Source organism: Sphaeramia orbicularis, chromosome 18 (genome assembly GCF_902148855.1).
Source record: "Sphaeramia orbicularis chromosome 18, fSphaOr1.1, whole genome shotgun sequence".
In the NCBI taxonomy this organism is placed as follows: Eukaryota; Metazoa; Chordata; class Actinopteri; order Kurtiformes; family Apogonidae; genus Sphaeramia; species Sphaeramia orbicularis.
This window is the reverse complement of record NC_043974.1, coordinates 37,663,396-37,690,749: the sequence shown is the minus strand read 5'-3', so window position 1 is coordinate 37,690,749 and position 27,354 is coordinate 37,663,396. Positions and strand designations below refer to the sequence as shown.

Here is a 27,354-nt window from a genome sequence, read left to right as displayed (position 1 = left end):
CCCATAATACACTGTAATTCATACCATTACTGTAACTTTGCAGATCAGGCTGATAAACCTGATCTACAGTAACACGTGTTAAATCAATTGCTAATTGTTATTACACTGTAATCAACAGTTCTCTTAATCAAAAAGGGTTTTTTTGAATATTGTCTGCACAAAGTTAGTAATAACTAGTATTAGAGTACGTTAAAATGTGAGAAAACGTCAGATTAGCTGCATGAAAAATTATTATTATTGTTTTTTTCATAGTTTTCATGTAGTTGATCACTTTCTGATGATGGGTTTTAAATACATGTTTTTTTGCTTCAGAAATTGGTGTCCAGCTGAGTGGACATTTTTGTAACTCCATGAAAAATAGGTTCATAAAAAAATTTCAATTGCATTGTTTTTTTCATGCCTAAAGAGGAATAAAAACACTCAGGAAAAAACTCAACTAAGGTTCTCGTAATTCATGCATGAAAGGGTTAAATTAACATCTATAAACATAACAGAACTTGTTGATGAGAAAACGAATGTCTGAAATGACTGTTGGGCATCTGTTATGGGCACCTACACATTATAACTGACAACTGAGAGGAGAAAAGAGAAAATACAAGATCTTAAGATTGGCCAACTTCCTGTTTTGGGTGTCACCCACCTATAGGGCGACAGTCATATCAGGATCTTCTGCTGATCCGCTGCTGCACACTGCTCTGTTCATCCTCAGTCTTCAGCTCAATAACTCATCCAACAGGTAAGGAGGTCCCATCCATTCAGACACATTTCTACATTAAATATAAATTATACTCCTGTTCTGCAGATGTAACTTCATATCATAGTGCACTGGCAAACAGGAAGGCGGCAGATAAGTGATACGTGGTGTGTGTTGTAGACATATGCACCACAACAAGAAAACATTCAAAAAGCACGTCTGATATTATGCTGTTTGATTGCACAGAACAGATGCATGTGACAAGAAAACCCCCCTTTTTTTTAAAGTTTATTTTAACAGTATTTCAGAGGTGAAATCCTGTGTGTAAAATGGTCATTTAAACATACTCTATATATTTTCAGATAAATATTTTCAAGGTGAAATAAAGGTCCTTTTGTTGGTTTGTTGGTTTGCATATTGCACTGATGCCAGTAACGCAAAGAGTTCTGCTTTTAAACAGGAACTTAAGGCTAATGTGAAAGATCATGTCTTAAATATAAACCTCACCCTCATGATTCTTAAGGTGTATGAGATAGGATGGATTTGACAGGCCTTTTGTGGTCTGATCATCATTAAAAAAAACATATGAAATGAGAGGAAACTTACAGTAAAATAATAATAGTCTTAAAGACTGGTTAAAGCATTAAAGCTATGACAAAAGAATAAAATTCTAAATTACACCTTCTTTTGTTTTAATATAAGTTCTGTCTTTTAACCCAGGTTGTAATTTTTGTCAGATCTGCTCAGGTCTTCGTGATATGACTGGATTTTTTTATCGGCCGTGTTACAATTATGTGATGTGTATAATGCAGTGGTTCCCAACCTTTTTTGGCTCGTGACCCCATTTTAACATCACAAATTTTTGGCGACCCCAGACATTCACAACAGAGACTTTTTTTTTTGTTGCTAAAATTAATTAGTTTTTGATGATGTAATAGTTTGCTATAACATGTTGCAAATAAACGTTAATTTTACACGACATTTAAGTTATATAATGTAAATTTTTGTTAGTAAGTTTTAATTTTTAATTTTTTTTTTTATCAATTACTAGAAATTTCAGGCGATCCCATTTGAATTCCAGGCGACCCTATGTGGGGTCCAGACCCTAAGGTTAAAAAAAACACTGCATTAACTGCTCCCAATCCCCTTTTTAAATTGTTTGGTTTCGTCTGTTCTTATTCAAACTGATAAAATCTTGCACCACAAACATCTGAAACAAGTGTTCAAGGGGTTAAACAGAAATGAGGAGGAAAGAGGGTCTTATTTAGAGGCTCACCTGGGGTGTAGATCCACCAGCCGCACCAAAGTTTGCATTGAGATAACGCTGGTCCTTTTACAGTGAAACCTTACCACTTTAGTAATTTTTTTAATTTTCTTTTTTATCAATTACAATAAATTTCAGGCGACCCTACTTGAATTCCAAGCGACCCCACATGGGATCCCGACTCCAAGGTTGAAAACACTGGTATACGGCAAGGGAAGTTTATTAGTATAGCACATTTCATGTACAGGGCTATTTGAAGTGCTTTACATAAAACATAAAAGCATCACAGGAGAGGCTTAAAAATACATTTAAGATGAGAGAAAGTTAACATAAAAATAATAATAAAATTAAAATAGACATTAAAATCATCAGCGATTAAATTTGATGCATTTAAAAGACATTATTTAAGAGTTTAAGAGAAAGCTGCAGTAAATAATAATGTTTTCAGGCCTGATTTAAATGATCTGACAGTTTGAGCAGATCTTAGGTTATTCAGGAAGTAGGTGTGTGCTTGAACTGCAGGGAGGATTTACTTCGACTTTGAACTGTGACTAATATTATTTGAATTGCCCAGTTTTACCCAGTTTTAGATTCTCTTCAGAGTTTTCTAAATGCTCCAGGAGAGTGGGTTATTGGCTGATGGAGTCAAATAGAAGACAGTTACAGCGTTTCCTGTAGTTGTGAAGTTTAAACAAATGGTGACAGTTGAGACTCTCATAGCTTCAGTACTGTAATATCATCATTTCTGATACTGTAGGTCAGTGTTTTTCAACTTTGGGGTCGGGTACCCACGTGGAGTCGCCTGAAATTTCTAGTAATTGATAAAAATAAAAACTTACTAATAAAAATATATGGTGAGTTGACAGATAATCCCAATACATAAAAGACATGACAAACTGTGAGTCTGAAACTGAAGCACTGTGGTTCTGTTGATAGTGTCAAATGTTGATTGTGGTCAGTTTCAGATGCTACAGCTCTTTCAGAATTCATAGTTTGAGTCATTACCTGTACCAAGTGTAACGGCGGAGATTATGTTTTCATCAGGGTGTGTCTGTCTGTTTGTTAGCAAGATAACTCAAAAAGTTATGGACGGATTTTCATGAAATTATCAGGAAATGTTGATACTGGCACAAGGAACAAATGATAAAATTTTGGTGGTGATTTAGGGTGGGGTGGGGGTGATCTGCCTTGGCGGAGGTCTGCGCTGTCCGAGTGCTTTTCTAGTTTGTTCAGTATTAATTGTCAGCCTTGTAAATCCAAGCTGGACTGACTGTACATATACTGACCAAGGAAAATCAAATTCTCACTTTGTGCAGTAATCTACACCTGCCTCCGTCCATGATAATATACATTATGTAGACTAAATGTCATCTAAAATAAATGTTTATTTGCAACATAGTATAGCAAACTATTACATGACCAAAAACAAATTAATTTTAGCAAAACAATTCTGTCTGGTGGACGCCAGAAATTTGTAATGTTAAAATGGGGTCAGGAGCCAAAAAAGGTTGGGAACCACTGCTGTAGACCACAGGTGTCAAACATGCGGCCCGGGGGCCAAATCCAGCCCACCAAAGGGTCCAATCTGGCCCACAGGATGAAATTTGTGAAATGTAAAACTACACTGAAGATATTAACAATCAATGGTGTCAAAATCATTTTAATTCAGGTTCAGGTTTAAGGGGTAGATTTAATTTCAAAATTCAGAGGGTGCGCACTACTAGGAAAAGTTTGAGCATATGTGTGTGTGGTGTTAAAGTCTGGAATAGACTGAGGGAGGAACACAAGGAATGTTCAAACAGAAGACAATTCCAAAACACTTATAAGAACATGTTTTTCACAAGATATAGGGAAGAGGGTTATTAAATGTCACCATATGTTCACTGTTGTTTATGTATATATTTCCTTCCTTGAGTTAGTTATTATTTATTTATTTATTTATTCGTCAGCACAACTAAGAAAGGCATCGGTAAAAGATTATATGTGTATTTGTATGTTGTGTGTATGTATAAACGTATGTATGTGTATATGGATGAATGAGTGTGTGTGTACGTGTGTGTGTGTGAATAGATATACAGGGTGGGGAAGCAAAATTTACAATGAACATTTAGTTGTTTTTTCTCAGCAGGCACTACGTCAATTGTTTTGAAACCAAACATATATTGATGTCATAATCATACCTAACACTATTATCCATACCTTTTCAGAAACTTTTGCCCATATGAGTAATCAGGAAAGCAAACGTCAAAGAGTGTGTAATTTGCTGAATGCACTCGTCACACCAAAGGAGATTTCAAAATAGTTGGAGTGTCCATAAAGACTGTTTATAATGGAAAGAAGAGAATGACTATGAGCAAAACTATTACGAGAAAGTCTGGAAGATACTATTAAAGAAGAATGGGAGAAGTTGTCACCCGAATATTTGAGGAACACTTGCGCAAGTTTCAGGAAGCGTGTGAAGGCAGTTATTGAGAAAGAAGGAGGACACACAGAATAAAAACATTTTCTATTATGTCAATTTTCTTGTGGCAAATAAATTCTCATGACTTCCACTAAACTAATTGGTCATACACTGTCTTTCAATCCCTGCCTCAAAATATTGTAAATTTTGCTTCCCCACCCTGTACACATATAGAAGAGTAATGTAAAAGGAAGAGGGACATATATTATTAATAATATTGTAGGGAAAGGGGTGGGATTAAATAAGTTGCACTTCTTCCCACCCCTTTTTGGGCGTGTAAATGGAATTATTGTGCTTTTCTTCTGACTAAGATTGCTATTATTCTTGATATTTGTATTATTATGTATGTTTTGCTGGTGCATATATGTTAACCCTCCGGTATCCTGTCCAGCAAGGCCCTTACTAAACACCAAGTGTGCCTTTTTTGCACACTTGGGGAATAATGTCAAAAAAATGTTCATACAGTTTGTTTTTAATTCTTTTACACTTTTTTTCTATTTCATCAACTTGAGCCGTAAATAAAAATACCAAATACTTAATAATTGTCACATTTTTTCACCCTTTAAATGCTGTCTTTGTATCGTAAACAAACCATTTTTTGGATGCAAAAAACACACAAAAATTTTTTTTTCAATATACTACATAAAAATTGGATCACGTTATTTCATTTTTGCAGCCTGGCATATGTCAATGATTAACTCCAACATCAGTTAATTTGCATTATTATTTTTGGCGCTAGGCCAAATGTACAAAAATACTAGCATCTGTCACCAAGTGTGCGTAAAATGCACACCTATAAATTAAACTATTAAATATTATGTACTGATTTATTTTTCTGCTCTAATTTGATTTTATTTTTGTAAATCCAGGCCAGCCCTAATCATACATATGAAATGGAAGAAATAGTGCGTTTTAGGCACACTTGGGAGACAGATGCTAGTCTGGTAATTTTCTTTTGTTTACAATGTGAAAATTTTAGTTGGTGGCCAGAATTTTAAAGATCATGCAAAAATGAACAACTTTTGAACTCTAACCTTATTTAAATTGTGAAAAATAATATGAAGTTTTTTAACACGAAGTGCAAAGTGTGCCTAAAAGGCGCACCCGGATACCGGAGGGTTAAATTTCATTGCATGTTCGGAATAACTCACTAAGTCTAAAAAAAATCTAATCTAAATCTACTAAAGAAAAGCTAGAGCTAGACCAGACCTGGGCATTGTAAGGCCCGGGGGCCACATGCGGCCCGACAGCTGACCCTAACTGGCCCACATGATGTCATTGGCAAATTAAAAGTCAATGCAAATATATATCATCATAATAGACATAACCAATACAATGCCACTGCTTTTATTTTGAAGGATCTGCTAATTTACCATTTTTTTCGCACATACTTTCTGTACTTGCATAAAGCTTATGCACTGATTGGTTTGTTGGTCAGTTTCAGCCCATGAAGATGTCAGCTAATGGCAAAAAAAGAACGATTGATTCTGAATGCAGAGTTTTTAACAAGACATGGACTTGTAAGTCTTTCTTTACTGAAGTCAGAGGTAAAGAAAAAGAAAAGGAACTGTGATATGCAAACAAACAAAGCTGGATGCATTTAGAGTTTTTCATCTAAAGTTAATGTGGAGCTGGTTTTGCACATTTTCGAAAGTCTTTTTGCGAATATTCATTAAATAGTTGTATTCTGTGCTCCACATTTTCATTTTGTTATTGTATTGTTGCATTTACTGTTTTTGTATTATAGTAAAGTATATATATATATATAGAGAGATATATATTAAGGAGAGCTGCAAGCGTGCTGATCTGGCCCTTAACAACTGTCAAAGTTTCCCATGTGGCCCCATAGGAAACTTAATTGCCCACCCCTGAGCTAGACCAAATAGGAAACCAAACATTCCGATGGTCTAATAATTTTTTCCCTTTTCTATCTTCAGGTTATTATGTCCAACAACACCACCAACAACTGCACTGACACCACCGACCACATCGACGTCATCCCAGTCTGTATCTACTCCTTCATCTTCCTCGTGGGTCTCATTTTCAATCTCATCGCACTTGTCATTTTCTTCCGTCACAGTAAATCCAAATCCCCAACCGTCGTCTACATGACCAACCTGGCCATAGCGGACGTGCTGCTCATCCTGACGTTGCCCGTGAGGATTTACTACCACGTGACCTTAGCTAAGCTTCCCCCGGAACTATGCGACGTCGTTGGTCTTGTCCTGAAGGCCAACATGTACGGGAGTATCTTTCTTCTCACTTGCATTTCTCTCGATCGTTGCATGGCCATCAACTTCCCGATAACGACGTGCGTCCAGGATGCGAGGAAAAAAGCCCCGTTGTTCTGTGTTGGAATATGGACGTTCACTTTTGGAGCCAGTGTGCTCATCTACCTCTCCAAAAGACAAGACGTGGCGAATAACGGACTAAACCAGCATTGTTTTGATAACCTGCCGGTGTACGCCATCACCCCAGGAGTGGTTTTCACTACTCTGGCTGTAGGCTTTGGGATCCCATTTCTAACCATGTTGATCTGCTCCTGCGGTTTAGTGCACGCAGTTCGTCAAAGCATCGTCGCCAAAATTAACTTTGTGGACAGCAGAAAGATCCAGAAGATGATAACCGCCAGCCTCCTCATTTTCCTCCTCAGCTTCCTTCCTTACCATGTGACCCTCACCTTCCTGTCTCTGTCCAAAAAGCCACCCTGCGTACTGTTGGATGCATACAGCTACAGTCTGATGGTAGCATGTTTCAACACAGTCCTAGATCCCATCGCGTATTATTTCACCACGGACACCTTTAGAAAGAATTTGGACTTTTCAGAAAATATTCCGTTAAATAGTTAGTTCCTCATGAGCAAAATGTCTGAAAGAGCCAAGAAAAACCATCTAAAAACTTCCTGGATGATTAGAATTAAAGCAAAAACAATCGTCTGCACAAAAATACATCATCACAATGGTGCAAGGATCTAAACCAGGAGTGTCAAACTCATTTTAGTTCAGGGGCCATATTCAGCTAAATTTGATTTGAAGTGGGCCGGACCAGAAAAATAATAACAGAATAATATATAAATAATGACAACTCCAAATTTTTGTCTTTGTTTTAGTGTAAAAAAACAACAATATTAAATTATGAAAATACTTACTTTTATAAACTATCCAAAAACAAAACAAACAAAAAAAAACCCTGAAAAAACTAAAATTTAAATTAAAAAATGTAAGAAAATTTAGTGCAATTTTAACAATATTATTCCTCAATTTATCATTTCTACATGTGCATTATGGATCAGATCTACAAAGACACTAAACATTTAGTAACAGGCAGAAAAATTACTTAATTTTCTGTAGACATTTCAGGTTATTCATATTTGTTCAGGTTATTCACATTTTAGTGTTTCAGGACGGTTTGTAAAAGTAAATATTTTCAGAATCTAATGTTATTTTTTGCACTAAAACAAAGAAAGAAAATTTAAGTTGTTATTTCTAGATTTTTTTGGCTTAATTCAAGATTTTTTTACTTAAATGAAGAATTTTTTTGCTTAATTGAAGATTTTTTTTTACTTAATTGGTGAATTTTTTTGCTTAATTCAAGGTTTTTTTTTATTTAATTGAAGATTTTTTTTTATTTAATTGAAGATTTTTTTTTTATTTAATTGAAGATTTTTTTTGGCTTAATTCAAGATTTTTTTTGCTAAATTTGAGAATTTTTTTTGCTTAATTGAAGATTTTTTTTTACTTAATTGCAGATTTTTTTTTTGGGCTTAATTCAAGATTTTTTTGCTAAATTTGAGACTTTTTTTGTGCTTAATTGAAGATTTTTTTTTGCTTAATTCAAGATTTTTTCCTTAATTTAAGATAATTTTTTTTGCTTAATTCAATTTAAGACTGTGGAATTTTTGCACTTGGCAAAAACATCCCAGGGGCTGAACTGCACCCTTTGGCGGGCCGCATGTTTGACACCCCTGATCTAACCCTTTTTTTTTTAACCCATAAAGACCCAAACATCCACCAGCGACCAAAACCATCTAAACTGTTTAACACCTGTTGATCCACCAATTCTATCAAAACATGTCAATAATTGGTGTAAAATACAGATGATCATCTTTTCATGGTCATCTGATATGACCCATTTGGACGTTCAGAGACTCCATAGTTACCGTGGAAACACCGTCATCTTCTACAACTCATTGATTCACCAGTATTACCAACTGTGAAGTCTTCAAACATAAACTCAAGACTTAAACAGCTTTGTTATTGATGAATAACAGAGTATAAATGCTATTTTATAATCAGATTATGTGTATTTTTTGTTCATTTATTTGATTGATTCTATGTGTGTAATTGTAATTGTCTTTCATGGTTTTTATTCTCGTATTTACCACTTATCTGTTGTTTTATTTCACTCTATGATGGCGTAGTCTGTTCTGATATCTGCTCCTCAACATTGGAGTCAGTCTGTATGACAGATGCTGTGCAAATAAACGTATACTCATATTTTTTAAAAACACGCAGTCTTGACATTCACTCAGTTTATCAGAACAGTAATGTGTTCTTAGTGTAGGCATGAAAATGTATGCATTTTGAATATTACTACTACTACCACTACTACTACTATTACTACTACTACTACTATTAATAATAATAATAACATTAATAAGAATAATCATCATCATCATAATTGCACTACTACTACTACTATTACTACTACTACTAACAATAATATTAACATTGATAACTTTAATAATAATAGCAATAATAAGAATGATAATAGGAATCATCATCATCATAATCGCAATACGACTACTACTACTACTAATAACATTATCAATAATAATAATAATAACAATAATAATTATAATAATAATAATCATCATCATCGTCGTCATTATCATCAAAATCACAATACTACTACTAACATTATTAACATTAATAATAACAATCATCATTATCATAATCGCAATGCTACTACTACTACTAACATTTTTATTAATAATAATAAAAATCATCATCATCATCATCATAATCGCTATACTACTACTAATAACAATAACATTAATAATAATAATAATAATTATTATTATTATTATAATCATCATAATCACAATACTACTACTACTGCTACTAACATTTTTATTAATAATAACAAAAATCATCATCATCGCTATACTACTACTAATAACAATAACATTATTAATAAAAATAATTATCATTATTATTATAATCATCCTCATAATCACAATACTACTACTGCTACTACTACTAATAATAACAATAATCACATGAATCATCATCATAATCATAATACTGCTTAGATAAGAAAATATCTCCACTTTGCACATGCACCAAAACTACACACGTTTGCCCTTTGTTTGCAGTTCTGCAACACACTTATTTCCAAACACCTCACACTGTGTCTTACCAAACTAGACCACCAAAAGAGCTTTTGCAAGTACTAAGAAAACAAAAACATGCAACTGAAAAAATCCCACAGGTAAGATGTTCTATTTTGTGACAACTTAACTGAAACCAAAGAGTGAGAAGAAGAAGAAGAAGAAAGAGAAAAGATCAAAAAGAGGATGAGGAAGAGCCTTACAACCACAAACAGTACGTGGCTCGACTATCAGCATGTGTTAACCACACCAACTAACACATGACAACAGCAGACATGAAAACCCCAGGGTAGGACTTAACTCCTTCATCTACAGTACGAGGGCTGTTCAATAAGTTCATGGCCTCACCCAGAAATACTAGTTGTTATAATACAGGATGTTACATTCTTTCGTGATGGGATAGTGATGCTTGAACATCGATGGACCAAGTGCATTGCTGTAAATGGAGATTATGTTGAAAAATAAAATATAAATTATCAGTCTGTGTTGTTCTGTTCTGGGTGAGGCCATGAACTTATTGAACGGCCCTCGTACATCCCGTCTCTCTGCTCTCTTGGGTTTTCTCCTCCTCCTCTTCACAGCCAACCAGTCAAATGGTCAGGTTTCTCCAACGCTACCTGGCAGTGGGTGTGGCCTAAGGTTTGAAACCCAACATCTCCTTCTTTTGTTTGTTCGCCTTTTGTTTAGTTTCGTTTCCATCACTTTTACTCATTCATGCACACACGACTACTGATAATATATGCAACTTACTTTTTCATTATTATCTTTGTAACCTTAAAGGGGTCGTATTTTGCTAAACCCATTTTTATTAGTCTTTGGTTCATTTATTTGTGTATTTGGACCATAATAGTTCATAAAGTTTGAATTTGAACCCTCCAGGTGCTGCAAAGTTATCTTTATATTCATTCCGGCAAAAATTGAGTGGATTTCTACAACCTGTTTTACTTCCTTCTTAATTTGTTACGTTTTATAACTAGTTACATCACAACATTTGCACACATAAGGTGAAGACTCGCCACTGTCACCAGACTGTTTCGTTTCTGTAAATTGGCTTCAGAGTCTGGTTTTAACCGGCTCTATATGTAAAGTGTCAATGGATTACTTTTGTTATGATTTGGGAAAATATAAGTACAATTTGATTTCATTTTGATTTGGCTTGCGACGAACATTTCTCCAAGTACACCATAATTGTTTGTCAGCTGCAGCGGTTGTAGTAAAAACTGAAAATATGTCCAAACTTTGAGCCGATTACCTAAAATGTTCAGTTGTTGCTTGAACAGGACAGAATAGCACAGCCAACAGCCTGGAGGGGGCGGGGCCTGAAGTGGCTCATGTGCATTTAAAGGGCCAGCGCTCCAAACCACCTTTCTGGTGTCATTAGTCAGAAATAGGGTTGAAGATGGACCTGTGGAGTTGAATTAATGAAGAATTCAGACCCAAACAGAGCATTTACAGTTTATGTAGACCACAGGGAACTGTATCTAAATGCATAATTCGATTTAAAAAAAGCAAAATATCACTTCTTTAATTCATGCACCACTTCATTAATACATTCTATTTGTTTTCTGCCATCCTCCTGTGTTTGTTTTGTCTAAGTTGTGTTTCATAACTCTAATGTCTACTTCACTTTTATTTGTTACTTGGACCATACCTGGCTGAGATGGGCACGTCCAGTCTATGGAAGTTTAGGGGAGGGATCAGACCCAGCACAGACCTGGGACCCAGAGAACTCCTCTCCCATGTATGCAATGCCGTCTTTCCATGTTTACATTGTCTACACTTTCAATGTGATATCATGAATTACGTAAATATACATGCCACTTTTAATTGACATGTTATCTGTACGCATTATAAGCTTTCATGCAGCGTCAAAGACCACACAATTAGCAGTTAGGATTAGGGGTTACGGATGTGTAAAATGGAGATCTTGGCGCAAATTGACACACGATCAAATGGCGTCGAATAACACACAAAAGGATGAAAATGCGAATGCATAACACACCAAATACCATAAGAACCGGCGTGACATACAATGCAATTTCATGAGATCAGTCCGACGCTTTTATATTTGCACTGTTTACACTGTTGCATGTATGTTTACATCATTTACACTACACCATTTGCACATTTTTATACTACTTTTATATATTTTTTAAATGTAACCCTTTCATACAGTATATCACTAATTTGCACCTATGTTTTGATTTCACACTATTTTATATTTTTTAATATATGTCTGTATCTTTTGTGTTGTTATTCAGATGTAAGTGCACTGTCGCTGGTAGAGACCACCTGTGATTTTGTTGCACAACTGGTGTAATGACAATAAAAGCCTATTCTATTCTATTCTATTCTATTCTATTCTATTCTATTCTAGGGATGTCTGAAGAGGTAGAATAAGACTGAACCTGCCGAACCTGAACCAATATTTACCTCCGCCAAGGAGGTTATGTTTTTGCCAGGGTTTGTTTGTTTGTTTGTTTGTCTGTCTGTTAGTGTGCAACATAACTCAAAGAGTTATGGACAGATTTTGATGAAATTTTCAGGGTTTGTTGGAAATGGGATAAGGAAGAAATGATTAAATTTTGGTGGTGATCAGGGGTGGGGGGGCCCACGGGGGGGCCCATTTCCAACAAACCCTGAAAATTTCATCAAAATCTGTCCATAACTTTTTGAGTTATGTTGCACACTAACGGACAGACAAACAGACAGACAGACAAACAAACAAACAAACAAACCCTGGCAAAAACATAACCTCCTTGGCGTGGGGGGGGGGGGGGGGGGGGGCACTGATCAGCCTTAGCAGAGGTCTGCGTTCTCCGAGTGCTTCTAGTTAATTCTGATGTTTCCAACAATAATATTGCTTTTTCACGCCCATATGTCCATCACCATCTTTCGTCATCTTCAGCTATAGAGACCTTTTTTTTTTTTTACTCAGGCTTTATGTCAACCTTATATGGACATTTAGGAAACTGTTTTTGTTGCTTCATTTTACTACATAGAGATGGGTACACTTTTAAAAGGAAGCGACCTGATCATCTTTAAGCTAGTGTTGCCTTCACGTGTTATCAAGAAGATGATGCTTTCCTGTTGTGGATTCAAATTTACAAGTATGTTTGGTTCAAGTGCTCTTGTTAACGTAGCGAAATGAAAAATGGCCGTCACACAGTTCACTAGGACCTGCTATTTGGGTAAAACAGTTTTAGATGTGTCAGTATTTTTTTAATCTTTATTTTTTTTGCAAATTCTGTATGCTATAAATGTGCAAAATCCTCAGCCAACAGCAGCACAGCGTTAATAAAAACATTGTTTCTGATTTGCCATGAATCCCTTGTTGCTCATGTTAAAAAGTTCAAAGGTTATTTTCATCTTGGCAGCTTGTGTATCAAAAAATGTTCCAGTTCTCCAGGAAAATATGACATGAGGGGGTGTTCATGTGCAATTTTCAAGTTCATAACTTGTATTTTCCATAATTCCCATTGCATGTGAAGGCAGGATTAGTCTCAAACGTCCACATTTCACTAGCAGATAAGGCTTTTGTGTAGAAATTATTTGTATACATTTTTATTTTTATGTAAGTTACGGGCCTTATGCTTTCAACTATTATAAATATGATCAGTTATTAGTGCCCATTGACCACAGACTGATCCCTCCTCTTCTCTCGTCTCTGCATCTGTCAGTAACTGTTTGGTAGACCAGCAGTGACTCCTTGTGGTAAAAATCAGAACTGCATCCATATTAATTTTCTGTCAGCCAGTGTAGGTCGTTTTATTTGATAGAAAGAAACTGTCTGTTTTTAATAGACGTCACACAAATGTTCTGTAGTAGAATTTATCATGTCAAACCACCGTAAAAAAGAAGCAAAAAGAAAACCACACAACTGTAAATGAATGTAGCAGTTCTGTGTTTACTGAAATGGACCGAGCCACAAACAGTCACTAACACTTAGGAATCATATCGTCTTAATGTGTGTCTTAGTTGCTTTTAAACCCTTGTTGTGTATCTGGTCTTTATCTTGTTTTAACAGACACTGACTCCAACACTATTTAACAGTTTGAAATGTGCAGCGGAAAATTTCACAGACATTCCAATGAAATGTTTTGACATCCAAGAGTCCAGAAAACAGAAGATCCAAAAGCATGTTACAAAAATATTTGTCACAGTATAGTTCAATGAAAGTTTTTCCTCACAAACTACATTTCAGCACAGACCATGTTGAATATTAGAAGGCATTCAGTTTGTCTTGTAACATAAATAACAAAAAACAAAAAACAAAAAACAGCAGTCAGGAATTGTTTGAAATGATAAAAGCTAAAACTTTTTCTGTTGCCTTAATGAACACATTCATGGTTCGTCAATACAAAACATCTCCACTGTGAATATAAAAGTCTGAATTTCAAGATTTTACTATTTGACAGCATATCTCAGCATTTTATGAACAACAAGGACAAGAGATGTTAGATGATAATGTGGGAATATTTATATATTAATTATTTCTATTGCGCTTTAGATGGTCAGGTCAATTATTTAAATGGAATGTTTCTTTAAATACTGTCATTATGTTCTGTTTGAATATAATACATAGTCCATACACTGCAAAAATCTAAATCTTATCAAGTGTATTTTTCTCAAATCTAGTCAAAATATCTCATCACACTTAAAATAAGACATAATCACCTATAGAGTAACTTTTCAGTGAGATATAAGAACTTATTTTTTAGACAATAGATCTGGAAAATCTTATTACAAGAAATCTTACCAAGATAATTTTCACTTGTTCCATTGGCAATTTTTTTTCCCTTGAATTAAGCAAAAAAAAAAAAAAAAAACTGAATTAAGCAAAAAAAAATTCTGCCAATGGAACAAGTGAAAATTATCTTGGTAAAATTTCTTGAAATAAGATTTTCCAGATCTATTGTCTAAAAATAAGTTCTTATATCTTTGACATCGAGGACTCTTTTTCACTGCAAAAAATCAAAATCTTACCAAGTGTATTTTTCTCATTTCTAGTCAAAATATCTCATCACACTTAAAATAAGACATATTTTTGCTTGGATTAAGCAAAAAAAAATCTTGAATAAAGCAAAAAAATTATATTAAAAAAATAAAAAAAATCTGCCGATGGAACAAATGAAAATGACCTTTGTAAGATTTCTTGAAAATTTTCTCCCCAGATCTATTGACTAAAAATCAGTTCTTCTATCTCACTGAAAAGTTACTCTTTAGGTGATTATGTCTTATTTTAAGTGTGATGAGATATTTTGACTAGAAATGAGAAAAATACACTCGGCAAAATTTGGATTTTTGCAGTGTAGAAGAAATAAGGGAATCAGATGGGACAACTTTATATACACTATATGGACAAAAGTATTGGGACACATCATGTCTACAGTTGTAAGACATCCTGTTCATGCTGATTTGAGATGTAAACATCAATAGTCGCTTTTTCATTGACCCTCAAATTGCGTGAATATAACTTGCGCATAAAAATTTACCTAATGCAAATTTCGCCAAAACTCTTGTTTTTTGGTTAAAAGTTTTTGCGCTGGCAAGAGGTGTTTTTTCAAGTGTAGCACAATTGGTATATCACGCAAAACTGCAATGGAAAGATGAGAAAAATGAGTAAAATGTTGCAGTTTTACTAGAAACCACTGATTTTTAATATTCCTGCTCTTTGCTGCACATTCACCCCTATACCACAGAGGCCCTTAAATTCCAAAATGGCTGAGTTTAATGTAAGAGAGATAAGTTTTAGCAGATAAGGGGTAGACTGCAGCGATTTCTACCAAAAGACAAAACAGTGGTGCTTTTCAGGATTCATGTTCAGCTCAAGACGACAGAAGATTAGTTCTGTTACATTGTATCTGGTTCCCACAGACTTCTATTAAAAGTTTTTGTAAATACTCTTAAGTATGTGATTTTTTGTCCTTCTGGTCCCATTTGTGTTATTTGGCCCTATATTAAATGTTCTAATGGTCCTTTTGTAAAAGTACTGTTTAAGAAGCTTTGAATTATAGGACACTGGAAAGAAAAGAAGCTCACTGTGAAAAGTTCTGCTTCGCTACTGAACTGCTAGAATGGATTAGAAGTCATGCAAACACAAAAATGTGTGACACCAAATAAAAAGTTTACAGTAACAATAAATATACAACATAAAAAGAGGACCAATGGCCCTGTAGCTCACCAGCATGTTCTATCAAGAATCAATCACAAGTTGAATTTGCGAGGTTGTCAAGTTCTGCTGCTGTGTTGAGTCCTGTGGTCTGGATGTAAGAGATCAGTGTCCCAATAAAAGTGGGCGGTGCTTTCACAGGAGAACTCAACTAATTCAATGAAAGTCCATATGACTTCTATCAATGCTTAATAGTAACTATATTGCTATGTCTAACCATTTCCATGTTATAAGCCATCAAAATATGGCCTATTATAATTAGGGGAATTTTTTAATAATTCAGATATTCAACAAAAAAATCTAAATTTCTCAAAACTGTGAAAAAACTTTGTAGATATTCTCCCAAGGAAGCTACACAGAAAATTTGAAATAAATCCAACCTGTAGTTTCGGATAACAAGATTGTTGAAATCTAGACATTTGTGACCTTGAGTTTCACCCTTCAAGGTCACTCAAGATCAAAGGTCATGTACCCAAATTAAAGTCCATATAACTTCCTGTCAGTGCTCAATAGCAACTATATTGACATCTCTGCCCATTTCCACATTATAAGCCATCAATATATGACCCATTTTAAGTAAAGGCCAATTTGTAATATTGAAAACAATTTGTCAAAAATTAAAAAAATATAATTTGTCAAATCTGTGAACAAATTTTGTAGATATTGTCCCAAGGAAGCTCTAATTAAAATTTGAAATAAATCTAACCAGTAGTTTCGGATAAGAAGATTGTTGAAATCTCGACATTAGTGACCGTGAGTTTGACCACGTAAGGTCAAAGGTCATGGACCCAAATTAAAGTCCATATATGACTTCCTATCAGCGCTCAAAAGCAACTATATTGATATCTCTAACCAATTCCATGTTATAAACCATCAAAATATGGCCCATTATAAGTAAAGGCAAATTTTTAATACTCCAAAAAAATTCATCAAAAATGAAAAAAATCTAAACTTCTTAAACATATGAGCTGAGTTTGTACACATTGTCCCAAGGAAGCTACATTGAAATGAAATTTGAAACGAATCTGATCAGTAGTTTCATCAGAGGAGATGTTTGAAGTGCAGGTTCTAAATGCCTCTTTACGCAGCTCCAGTGTAAACGTTAACATGTTTTTAGTCCAGTAAAAACACTTATACTTTTAATTTAAATAGAACAAACTCTAACTTCAAGACGTAAAGAGGCAGAGCTATTAAGAATACTTTTGTGATACTCTTAGTTCAACCTGAGATCCTATTACAGTGATCTGACTATAAAATATACAGCATGAGTGCAAAGGCTTCAGACAGACCAGTCGTCCATCAGCATCATGTGGTTATTTTAACTAAAGGTTGGACCCTTACAGTCTTAAGCAGATACAATGAGATTTTCTGCTTATATCCTGCAAAAAAACAAGCGCTTCTATTAAAAATAACATCTTCAGTCAGTTAATGCTTCAACCCCTACTATATGAACACTATATGAACATACAGTATAGTGGGTGGATGAAAGGATCCAAGGCAGAGGAAGGCAAACATACCTTGGAATGAGAGGAATAAGGCAAACAGTTTCTAATTTAAAAACAAAAATGAAAACAAAAGGAAGAAGTAAAACCTTAAGTTTTAGGAATTGAGAGTAAAATGATGAGTTGTTGTGTCTCATGCAGCGATGTCCCAGACACTGCCGTCCTCTTCCTCTGCTGTGAAGCTCTGGTTGTTTGTACTTGATGAGGATGTAAAACCGGCGGTAAAACCTCACCGTCATCTGTCAGAAGAAAGAGCGGACATTAGTTTCATTTATTTTGTTTTATTTTTTTGAGTGGGGTGGCAGAGTATACAGACTTATGTGTGTGGCTGTGTTATTTCTGGCTCAAACATAAACAAACTTAAACATATTTTTACAGACCCTATTCCTGTACATATCCACTCACTGTATAAAAACTTCAATTTGCACTTTCTGTACATATTACAATGTAAAACCTACTGTAAATAATATATACATAGCGGCTAAAATTTACTTAGGGGGTCAAATGAGTGGCCAATTTTGTCAAAAAAAAAAATAAGTTGTGAGAAATGCATAGAACTGTGTTGAAATAAAGCTAATCCATTTGTGCACAGACCACTGATATTATTTGACAGTGGAAGCTCTATTTTCAGAAATATTGGATTTTGAATAGCACGTGTATGTGAAAACTTTTGCTGGTGGACAGACGTGACATTACCCATGATGATCTGGTCAGTACCAGTACTTTATTAGAAATAAACTTATATACTTACTATTGCTAATTCTCCTCTTATTCATAAATGTTAGTATTGTGGATCTAAAACAATAACAGCTGACACAAAAACACAAAATGTGGCAGTGGACGGATGTGACATGGTTGTTACAGATCCCATCATACTAATGCTCGGCAGCCATGTCACCGTTTACACTAATGATCCCTGTGCAAAAACTAGGATCAGAATTATTTATTGTGTAGTTTATCATCATACTAAAGAGTAAATAACAATATAGAATTGTTATTTCTTTATAAAAATGCTTATTATTAGAAAACTGTTGATTTAAAAAGTGACGTGACATTCTTAATGTATGTATTGGCGTAACATAAGCAGGATGGATCAGCACCATACTCCATATTGAACCTGTAAAAATAAAACATGTGATATGTAGGATAGAATCTGGTAAGAAAAATTGGGGAATCTAAAAGAATAGAATATTTGTTTTTCAGGTAAATTCAGTTCAAATATAACTTGGCCATTTGTGACATGAAAATATAGCATTAATTGTGATGAAATTGGACATTTTTGACCTGAAAACATAGTTCATATGACCATCAACATGTTGCAACAGAAATGAAATCCTGTAAATTTGCATAACTTGCATTTACCAACACAAAGTTCTTTTGGGGATTCACTTAGATTGATTTCTTACGCACAAAGACAGAAATAAGACCTCTAAGCAAATTTTAGATGATAAACATATATTTTTAATAGACAGGATCCATTCATCCACTCACTGTATAAAAACTCCAATTTGCACTTTCTGTACATATTACATTGTAAATCCACTGTAAATCTCAACCCATTCTGTCTCTGTCTCCAGTGGACTGTTTGTCTATATTGTGTTTAGGTCCACATGTTGTCTGGGTTCATGTCAGAACTGTATGTCGCAAGCAATGTAAAAACCCAAGCCAAATTCCTTGTATGTGTTCACATACTTGGCCAATAAAGCTGATTCTGATTCAGTGCTGCAGTTTAAAAAAAGTAATAAAAAAACCATAATAAATAAATAACTAATGCATAATTAGGTGTATGGATACATAGTTGTTCGTTTTTGTAGGTTTCAACTACAAAACTACATAGGTTTAGTTAAGATCGTAATTTGTACAGGACTCCAAAAGAGTTAATTCATACCCTTGTTTTGATTCATTTGTGCAAGTCGTAACAAATTCTGGAGTCACACATTTGTAATTTAACAAATAAAAACCCAGTGCTACTTTTGTGACTGGCCCCAAATTAGTTTTTCCTCTATATACAGTCCCGGAAAAAATTATTAGACCACCCTTGTTTTCTTCAATTTCTTGTTCATTTTAATGCCTGGTACAACTAAAGGTACATTTGTTTGGACAAATATAATGATACCAGCAAAAATAGCTCATAATAGTTTAATTTCAGAGCTGATATCTATCCATTTTCCATGGTTTTCTTGATAATAACCAAAATCACTTCAGTTCTTACATCAATATCTATGGCATTGTACTGATAACAACAGTGCTTTTAGGCATTCCATGTTTTCTTTTCTGTCTGTTTTAGTCACATGATACACACAGGAGTTAGTACTGGATTGCATAATCATTGTTTCTGATGACTTTTGATCGTCTACTAATTTTTTCCGCGACTGTATTTAGCTTTTCTTAAGTGATCTATCACTTTTTATTGTAATACCATCTTCTTTATTTTGCATTTTTTCAGTGAAAATCAGGTATTTTCTACATTTAATTCACTGATCATGTAGATGTTCATGAAAACTCGCAGTAAATTCAAAGGTTGTTCTATCAGAAACAGAGAAAACTAAAGAAAACGTGACTTTTTCAGCAAATATATCAATAACTGAACATAAAAACAAGTGTCTCCATAAACAAACTACATTAGTTTTATTAATGAATCAATGTAGAAGATAACAGTGTTTCCACGGAAACTACCGAGCCTCTAAACATTCAAATGGGTCATGTCTGATGACCATGAAAAGATGACAAACTGTATTTTACACCACTTATTTACAAATAGGATTATTGGATTAACAGGTATTAAACATTTCAGATCAGTAGATGTTTTTGGTCAGCGGTGGATGTTTGGGTCTTTATGGGTTAAGGCTGTAAAGCGGGTTTGTTGTGTTTGGATTAAGTGTTTTATTTTGTACTGGATGTTTGGGCTGTGATAAGGCTTTCCCATGGTATTTGCTGAATTTGCCTCGCAGAGGAGTCACTCTTAATATAATCAACTTTAAATGGTAGTTGGCTGCGTTCAGGGGGATGGGCTGGAATTTGATGTGTGCAGATTGCAGTGAAAGTGGGAGCAGTCGGTCCTCTGCACCAAACTATCTATTTAGAAAAACATCTTCCCTTGGAGCCGATGAAATTAAAGTCTGCTGATCAACAAAGTCTAAAGATAGGAATATTGACAACCCAGTGAAAATTAGACAACTACACGAGGACAAAAAAGTAAAAAATTACAGTGGGAGAGTGAAAGTGGGAGTGTCCAGGGTGCAGAGACGTGCCTTGTGGCAAATTTCAAAGCCTCCAATTAAGAGGCTCAGCATAAATCTATGGGCCTGTAAACACAGTCACACATAATGGAACTGTGCACATAAACTGCAGGTAAGTAAAGATAGGTAAAACTGGAGATAAATAAGTAGAGTTAAAAACAACTTAAGTCAAAAAAGTAAGCAGACTTCACTCATACCCCCGCCCGGTCGCACATCACTTTGCCCCACCTGCTCACAGATACTATGTCTACCAACGGTCTTAACTTTCAATGTTTTTAAAAAGCTTTTCCAAAATTAAGAAAAAAAAGTAAAAAAAAATTGAGAAAAAGGCACATGTAAAGAAAATATATGTGAAATTTGAAAAGAATTGGATGAAAAATGTCCGAGAAATCAGTTGGACAAATTCTCCAAGTTGAAATTTTGAAAAATTTCTAAAATAAATAAATAAATAAAATAAATAAAAATAAACAAAACTGAAATTCAGCCATTGCACTGTTCACTACACTGCCCCTAGAGGTAAAGAACATGTGTGTCTAATTTGAATAGAATCGGGCGCATAGTGTCCGAGGAATCAGTTGGACAAAAATTGGAATTTAAATTTTTCTAATTTGTTTTAATAAAATCCAAAAATTTTAATTGAGCCATCAGACTGTGAACATGTGTGTGAAATTTGAATAGATAAACAGTGTCAGAAATAGGATGGACAAAAATGTCAGTCGGGCAGGGGTATAATTAATACTGATGTGTACAGGGGCACAGGATCAGTAAACAATTTTTTATTTCAGGTATATTTTGCTGTAATTGATATATTTGTCCTGTTTATACAGCGACATAACAATTATCACTACTGAGAAATGCGAGCAGAGACTGACCAAGACGTGTTCTTACTTGCTGTGTGTGTCTTTGACTGGTTCCAGCACCAACACCTTACACTGCCTTTTAGCGATTTTCCCCAGTGAAATGAAGGTGTGGTCAGACAGCTGGCACAGACCTCTACCCACGGGCTCTCCTACTGATGGTGTCGTGCTCGGATGCTCTATCACACTGCCAGACCTGGAACCATCACACAAGCACTGTTCATATAAAATGTCAAGCAAATCTAAATGAACTTTTGAAAAGTTGAAAAAAAATGCAGATTACATGCACTTCCATAAACAGATGTATAGTGAATAAATAAGACAGCACAGTGGTCTATGTTATACATGGCTCTCATAAACACAGTAGAAGAAACAGATCATTGTATGTTTGCTGTTTTCCATCTGAATGAAGTGAATGTAACATGTTTAACACTTAAGGGTCCACGGTCACGGCCCTGTGACTGAATCACATGATATTTTCAACACTTAATGTTGGAAGTCGGTCACATAGACCACTGGGGATAATTGCACTCGAAAGTGCGGACTTGAAACACACTACCACTTTTTATTTGATGTTGATAGAGCAAATACAACCAGAGATATGACTGTTTGAAACAAGAGCAAACAAGCGATATAGTGTTATTATAGTGATATAAAGCAAGCGTTATATTTCTTTCAATATCTTTGTCATTTTTTGTTCTTTTTCTAAATGGAAAAAACTGGCCAAATCTGCGGATTCTAATCCACAGATTGCATTAGCATTACAGGTGAGGGTTAAAACGACAGATACAGAAACCGGGAGGGGGGTTAGGGTTAGAAAACAGAAGAAAACGCATGTGTAAAGATATGCTTTTATGTCAAATATTTGAGTATAGTTCAAATTTATTAGAATTTTGATTTCATATACCTAATATTTGGAACCAATATTCCCTTATAAAGTCTTTGAAAAGGTTCATTAAGTATCTTTGTGCGATTTATGCAATAAATTATATACATTTTTCAAATCAGATTTGATATTTTTTGTGTTTTTTGTCTTTTTGTGTTGATATAGCAGGTTAAAGTGAAAAAATAATAGGCAGATGATATAAATGAAGTTGTGCTGAAAAAAAAAAAAGACACCAAACATGGGTATAATAAACATTTCTTTATATAGTATATAAAGGCAAAATCAAAAGTACTCAAAAACGGCCAAAATAGGCTCAGACCCCTAAGGGTTAAATGACACCGAAGAATAGTTTGGTCTCTTCATTCGTTCGCACTAAGTACTTGCCATTTTACTGGACATGTTGTCACTTTATTGGGTGATCTGGGACGTAGCTGCAAACAGCTAATCCATCAGATCAGGGATGTTAAACATACGGCCTGCAGGCCAAAACCGTCCCGCTAGAGGGTCAGATCCGGTCTGCGGGATGAATTTCTAAAGTACAAAAATGACCCTGAAGATATTAACAATCAAGGGTGTTCTGGTGGCACATTCAGCCCAATGTGATCTCCAGTGAGTCGGAGAAGTAAAATAATAATATAAAAACCTAAAAATAATGACAATTCCAATTTTTTTCTGTTTCTTTTAGTGTGAAAATGTGCAAAAGTGAAATTAGATTTTGACAATGTTTCTATCCTTTCACAAAAAATGTGAATAACCTACAAACAACCTCAAATTTCTCAGCAAAAGTAAGTGCAATTTTAACAATATTCTGCCTGTTACTAAATGTTTTGTGCATTTGTAGATCCACTGTGACCTGTGGGTAATGTAATGTATAAATGAAACTGACACATTATTTTGTTCTTAAGAAATTTCAGGTTGTTCAGGTTATTTGCATTTTTTGTGGAAGGATAGTTTGCAAATGTAAATATTTTCATAATGTAATTATATTTTTTGCAATTATTCACACTAAAACAAAAAAAAAATGGAGTTGTCATTGCGTTATTATTTTACTGGTTCATATAGGGCTGAATGTGGCCCTTGAACTAAAATGACTTTGACACCCCTGCATCAGATGAATATAAAATATTTATGACAGTGGCCTGGCTCTGAGTTCAGACATGGGCTCAGAGTAGATGGATCGATGGATGAATAGGGAACATGGTAGAACATTTAAATTAATAAATAAATACATATGTATGCAAATCCTGTCCCTTACACAAAATAAAATGCATTAGTGGGTATTCAAAATCCCCTGAGTGAAGGGTGAAAAAAACAACATCCAAGGACAGAGGCTGACTCATTCAGGCCACAAATTACATAATCAAGAGTAGACTGAATAGTTTCCCTACACAGCATCAAACAGGTCATTCAACTTCTTCAAAAAAACACACCATTTTATGCAGTTTGCTTTCAAAAGATTTTGTGTGGTATTCAGATCTTTAGGGTAGAGTTTGTTCCAGCTATCCAAATGCTGAGGTACTTATACATTTCAGTACTTTCAATCATAAACCCATCCATGAAGTTTACAGTGTGTTGTTTTAGACCAGGGGTGTCAAAGTCATTTTAGTTCAGGGGCCACATTTAGTCCAATATGATCTGAAGTGGGCCGGACCAGTAAAATAATAACAGTGAAAAAATTAAAACTACATTAGGAAATATTTATACGCACAAAGTTTCCTTAAAAATGTAAATAACACAAACAACCTGAAATGTCTTAAGAAAAAAAGGTGCAATTTTAACAATATTCTGCCTCAGTTTATGATTTACACATGCACATTACAACTTACAGATTCCAATGCGTGTACAAATAGACAAAACATTAGTAACAGGCAGAATATTGTTAAAATTACACTTATTTTTCTTAAGACATTTCAGGTTGTTCATATTTGTTCATGTTATTCACATTTTTTGCTTGAGGACAATTTGTAAATGTAAACCTTTCCATGTAATTTAATGTTTTTAACCTAAAACAAAGAGAGAATATGATTATTTATAGGTTTTTATATTATCATGTTTCTGCTCTGACCCACTTGGGTTCATATTGGTCTGTATGTTGCCCTTGAACTAAAATGATTTTGACATCCTTGATCGTTAATATCTCAGTGTAATTTCTGCATTTCACAAATTCATCCAACGGGCCAGATTGGACCCTTTAGCTGGCCAGTTTTGGCCCACAGGCCGTATGTTTGACACCTGTGTTCTAGAGAATGCCATGAATGAACTCAGTTTTCAGTTTGTAGAATGTGAAATGAGCTGCAGGTTCTCCACAGCTCCCTCCTTTTACAAATGTGTTTTATCTTCTGGGTGTATTTTTAGATACTACTTATCTTATTATTGTGCATCTGTTTTATCAGTTTTAGTATAGGTTATCTTTTATATCTATATATTTTATTAGTTTATTATATTTTTTATTTTTACCTATATCCTTGTACAGCACTTTGGACACTTTGCATTGTTGTAAATGTGCTATAAAAACAAACCTGACTGACCTTTATGGAGTCAGCAAATAGTACACAATTATTTTGTCCATTTGGGTGCTTCTATGAAACTGGGTTCATTTTGGTACCTGGCACATTTCCAGTTTTTTAGACCCAATAATAAAAGAGAAATTTAGACATATTTCTACCCAGGATGTATCTAATGATGACCTCAGATAAATGCAAAAAAAAATATACTCTCGCTCTGAGCCATCCCAAAATTAATGCATTTTTAGTAAAATATTGGGGCCAAAAATAGGACCAAAATTAGGACATGAAAAGCTACCTAGGTGTCAGTGCATTTGATCTGAAAAACATGGCTGTAAATGGTCTGATATACCGCTATAAATAAAGACACTGTATTAAATTTGATGATCCTAGTGGTTTTTCTAATCCAGACATGTGGGTTTTTCATGAATCTCAGTGTCATTCCAGGTTTTGTATGTAACCCACTCATGTTACATGTGGAACCTGCCCATTCAAACTCATATAAATCACAAGTGCTTTTGCAACAGTGGTCATTTTTGTGAAACACTCTGCCTCGTATATTTAGTCTGATTCTCAAAATGTACCTGTGAGAGAATAAAAAGATATTAAAAAAAAATTGTAGTGTGTTATTTTCGTGTCCTTTTTACCATGTTACACACAGATTTTTGTGTTTAAAAAAAAAAATTATATATATATATATATATATATATATATATATATGAATATGTTTTATCTGAAAAATAGCTTCTCTTTTATCTCAGTAAATATTTATTTTTATTTTATTTTAAAAGACCCAAAGTGCTTCCAAACTTGCTTCATAACATTAGTTTGCATCTGGTTTAAATGTTTAGCCCCCATGTCCTGTTTTTAGGGACCAGTTTCATAGAAGCACCCATAAATAAATGTTGATAGTAGAATTAAAATAAACTGTAAGAAGAGATAGGACATAAAATTGACCCTCAGTGATTCTTAAAAGCTGAGTGAACATGACCCAGATTAAGAAGATTTTTTTTCAAATGTTGCTTTTTTCATAATCATTTTAAATATACATTAAATGCACCTATAGTGTTATGATGTCATGTCATGTCATGTCATGTCGTGGTCACTAGAGCTACAGAGGCCTGTTTCCTGCCCTCATTCGTTCTTTCTGTATGGCGCTGTGCTCTGATATAGCGTACCTAATGTGGTGTGACCTGCTGGGCTGCTGGTCAGAGAAGCTCGATGAATAGGCCAGACTGTGTCTCTGAATCGGTTCTCTGACAGCGGATCCAGGTGACGACGGAGAGTTCACAGCAGGAGCCGACACAGATGCTCTGAACTGAAGCTTCAACTTCATATGCTGGCTCAGCTGCCATGTTACCACGGAGACAGAGGTAGAAAAAAGAGAAGAGGAAAAAAAGTATAACACTAAACCCAATTTCATCTAAAAGCATTGTAGAATATGGTCAGGGTGTCCCATTTATTACAAAAGCAAATGAATAGACAAATCTGTGGAAATTATTACAGAACAACAAGTAGATATTGATTTTTTTCGACTCATTTAATACACCTCCATATGGGCACCATTACTTACACAACGCACATCCAGACAGTAGTGGATTTCTTACCATGCAGGCTCATCAGTGGTGTCAATGCCCACAATAACTGTTGCTGCTGTTGTTCATTATGCAATACTGAACATACTTAAAGTCTATTTTTATTCTATTTTAAGGAAATGATATTGTGCTTTTTTTTTTTTTTTTAAATGGAATTGTGCATTTTACAACTGTTAAGCTCTAACAAGTAATAGGTAAATTATTTATTTTTGAGTCTACATTAAGTTACCATTAATTTGGTGGTTAAGTTTTCTATTTCTCTGGTTTATTTTCACCTTTTATGTTTCGCTTGTTTGTTTGCTTAGATATATTGTTTTTATGTTTTTTGTTTTTTTCTTTTTCCTATATTGGATGCTGGGTAGCTGAATTTGTTATGTAGGACAGGCATTAGTATAAGCATTTTGCTTCTGCCTGTGCCTTTTCAGTCATTAACCTTTTGGCAATGTCTGTAATGTTTGAAGTGCTGTTGTTGACACTGGTTATTATGTGATGACTGAATAAAGAATTTCATCATCATCATCATCATCATCTTCAACCATTTCCCTGTGGTCTGCATAAACTGTAAATGCTATTCTTGGGTCTGAATTCTTCATTAATTCACCTCCACAGGTCCATCTTCAACCCTATTTCTGAGTAATGACACCAGAAAGGTCATTTGAGCGCTGGCCCTTTAAATGCAAATGAGCCACTTCAGGCCCCACCCCCTCCAGGTTGTTGGCTGTGCTGCTCTGTCCCGTTCAGCCAACAACTGAACATTTTAGGTAACTGGCTCAAAGTTTGCACATATT

At 34.6% G+C, this 27,354-nt stretch overlaps 2 protein-coding genes across 2 annotated transcripts in view; one reads left to right on the top strand and one right to left on the bottom strand.

Annotated features, from left to right (window-relative positions):
- Positions 1-645: 645 nt before the first annotated feature.
- Positions 646-7,496, top strand: LOC115438456 (lysophosphatidic acid receptor 6). Its single transcript, XM_030162103.1, has 2 exons — positions 646-736; positions 6,357-7,496. The coding sequence occupies exon 2, from the start codon at positions 6,363-6,365 to the stop codon at positions 7,266-7,268; it is 906 nt and encodes a 301-aa protein (XP_030017963.1). The 5' UTR covers positions 646-736; positions 6,357-6,362; the 3' UTR covers positions 7,269-7,496.
- Positions 7,497-15,624: 8,128 nt separating this feature from the next.
- The window catches only part of trappc14 (trafficking protein particle complex subunit 14), a 31,514-nt gene continuing 19,784 nt past the window's right edge, over positions 15,625-27,354 (bottom strand). The window contains exons 10-12 of the mRNA XM_030162078.1: positions 26,150-26,319; positions 21,613-21,777; positions 15,625-17,724 (exon numbers count right to left, since the gene is read on the bottom strand). Of these exons, the coding sequence (XP_030017938.1) occupies positions 17,721-17,724; positions 21,613-21,777; positions 26,150-26,319 (339 nt within the window). The 3' untranslated portion in view covers positions 15,625-17,720. The remainder of the gene's footprint in view (positions 17,725-21,612; positions 21,778-26,149; positions 26,320-27,354) is intronic.

Excerpts from the sequence above, each read along its gene's own strand:
- LOC115438456 (XM_030162103.1), top strand. The coding sequence starts at position 6,363 with ATGTCCAACAACACCACCAACAACTGCACTGACACCACCGACCACATC.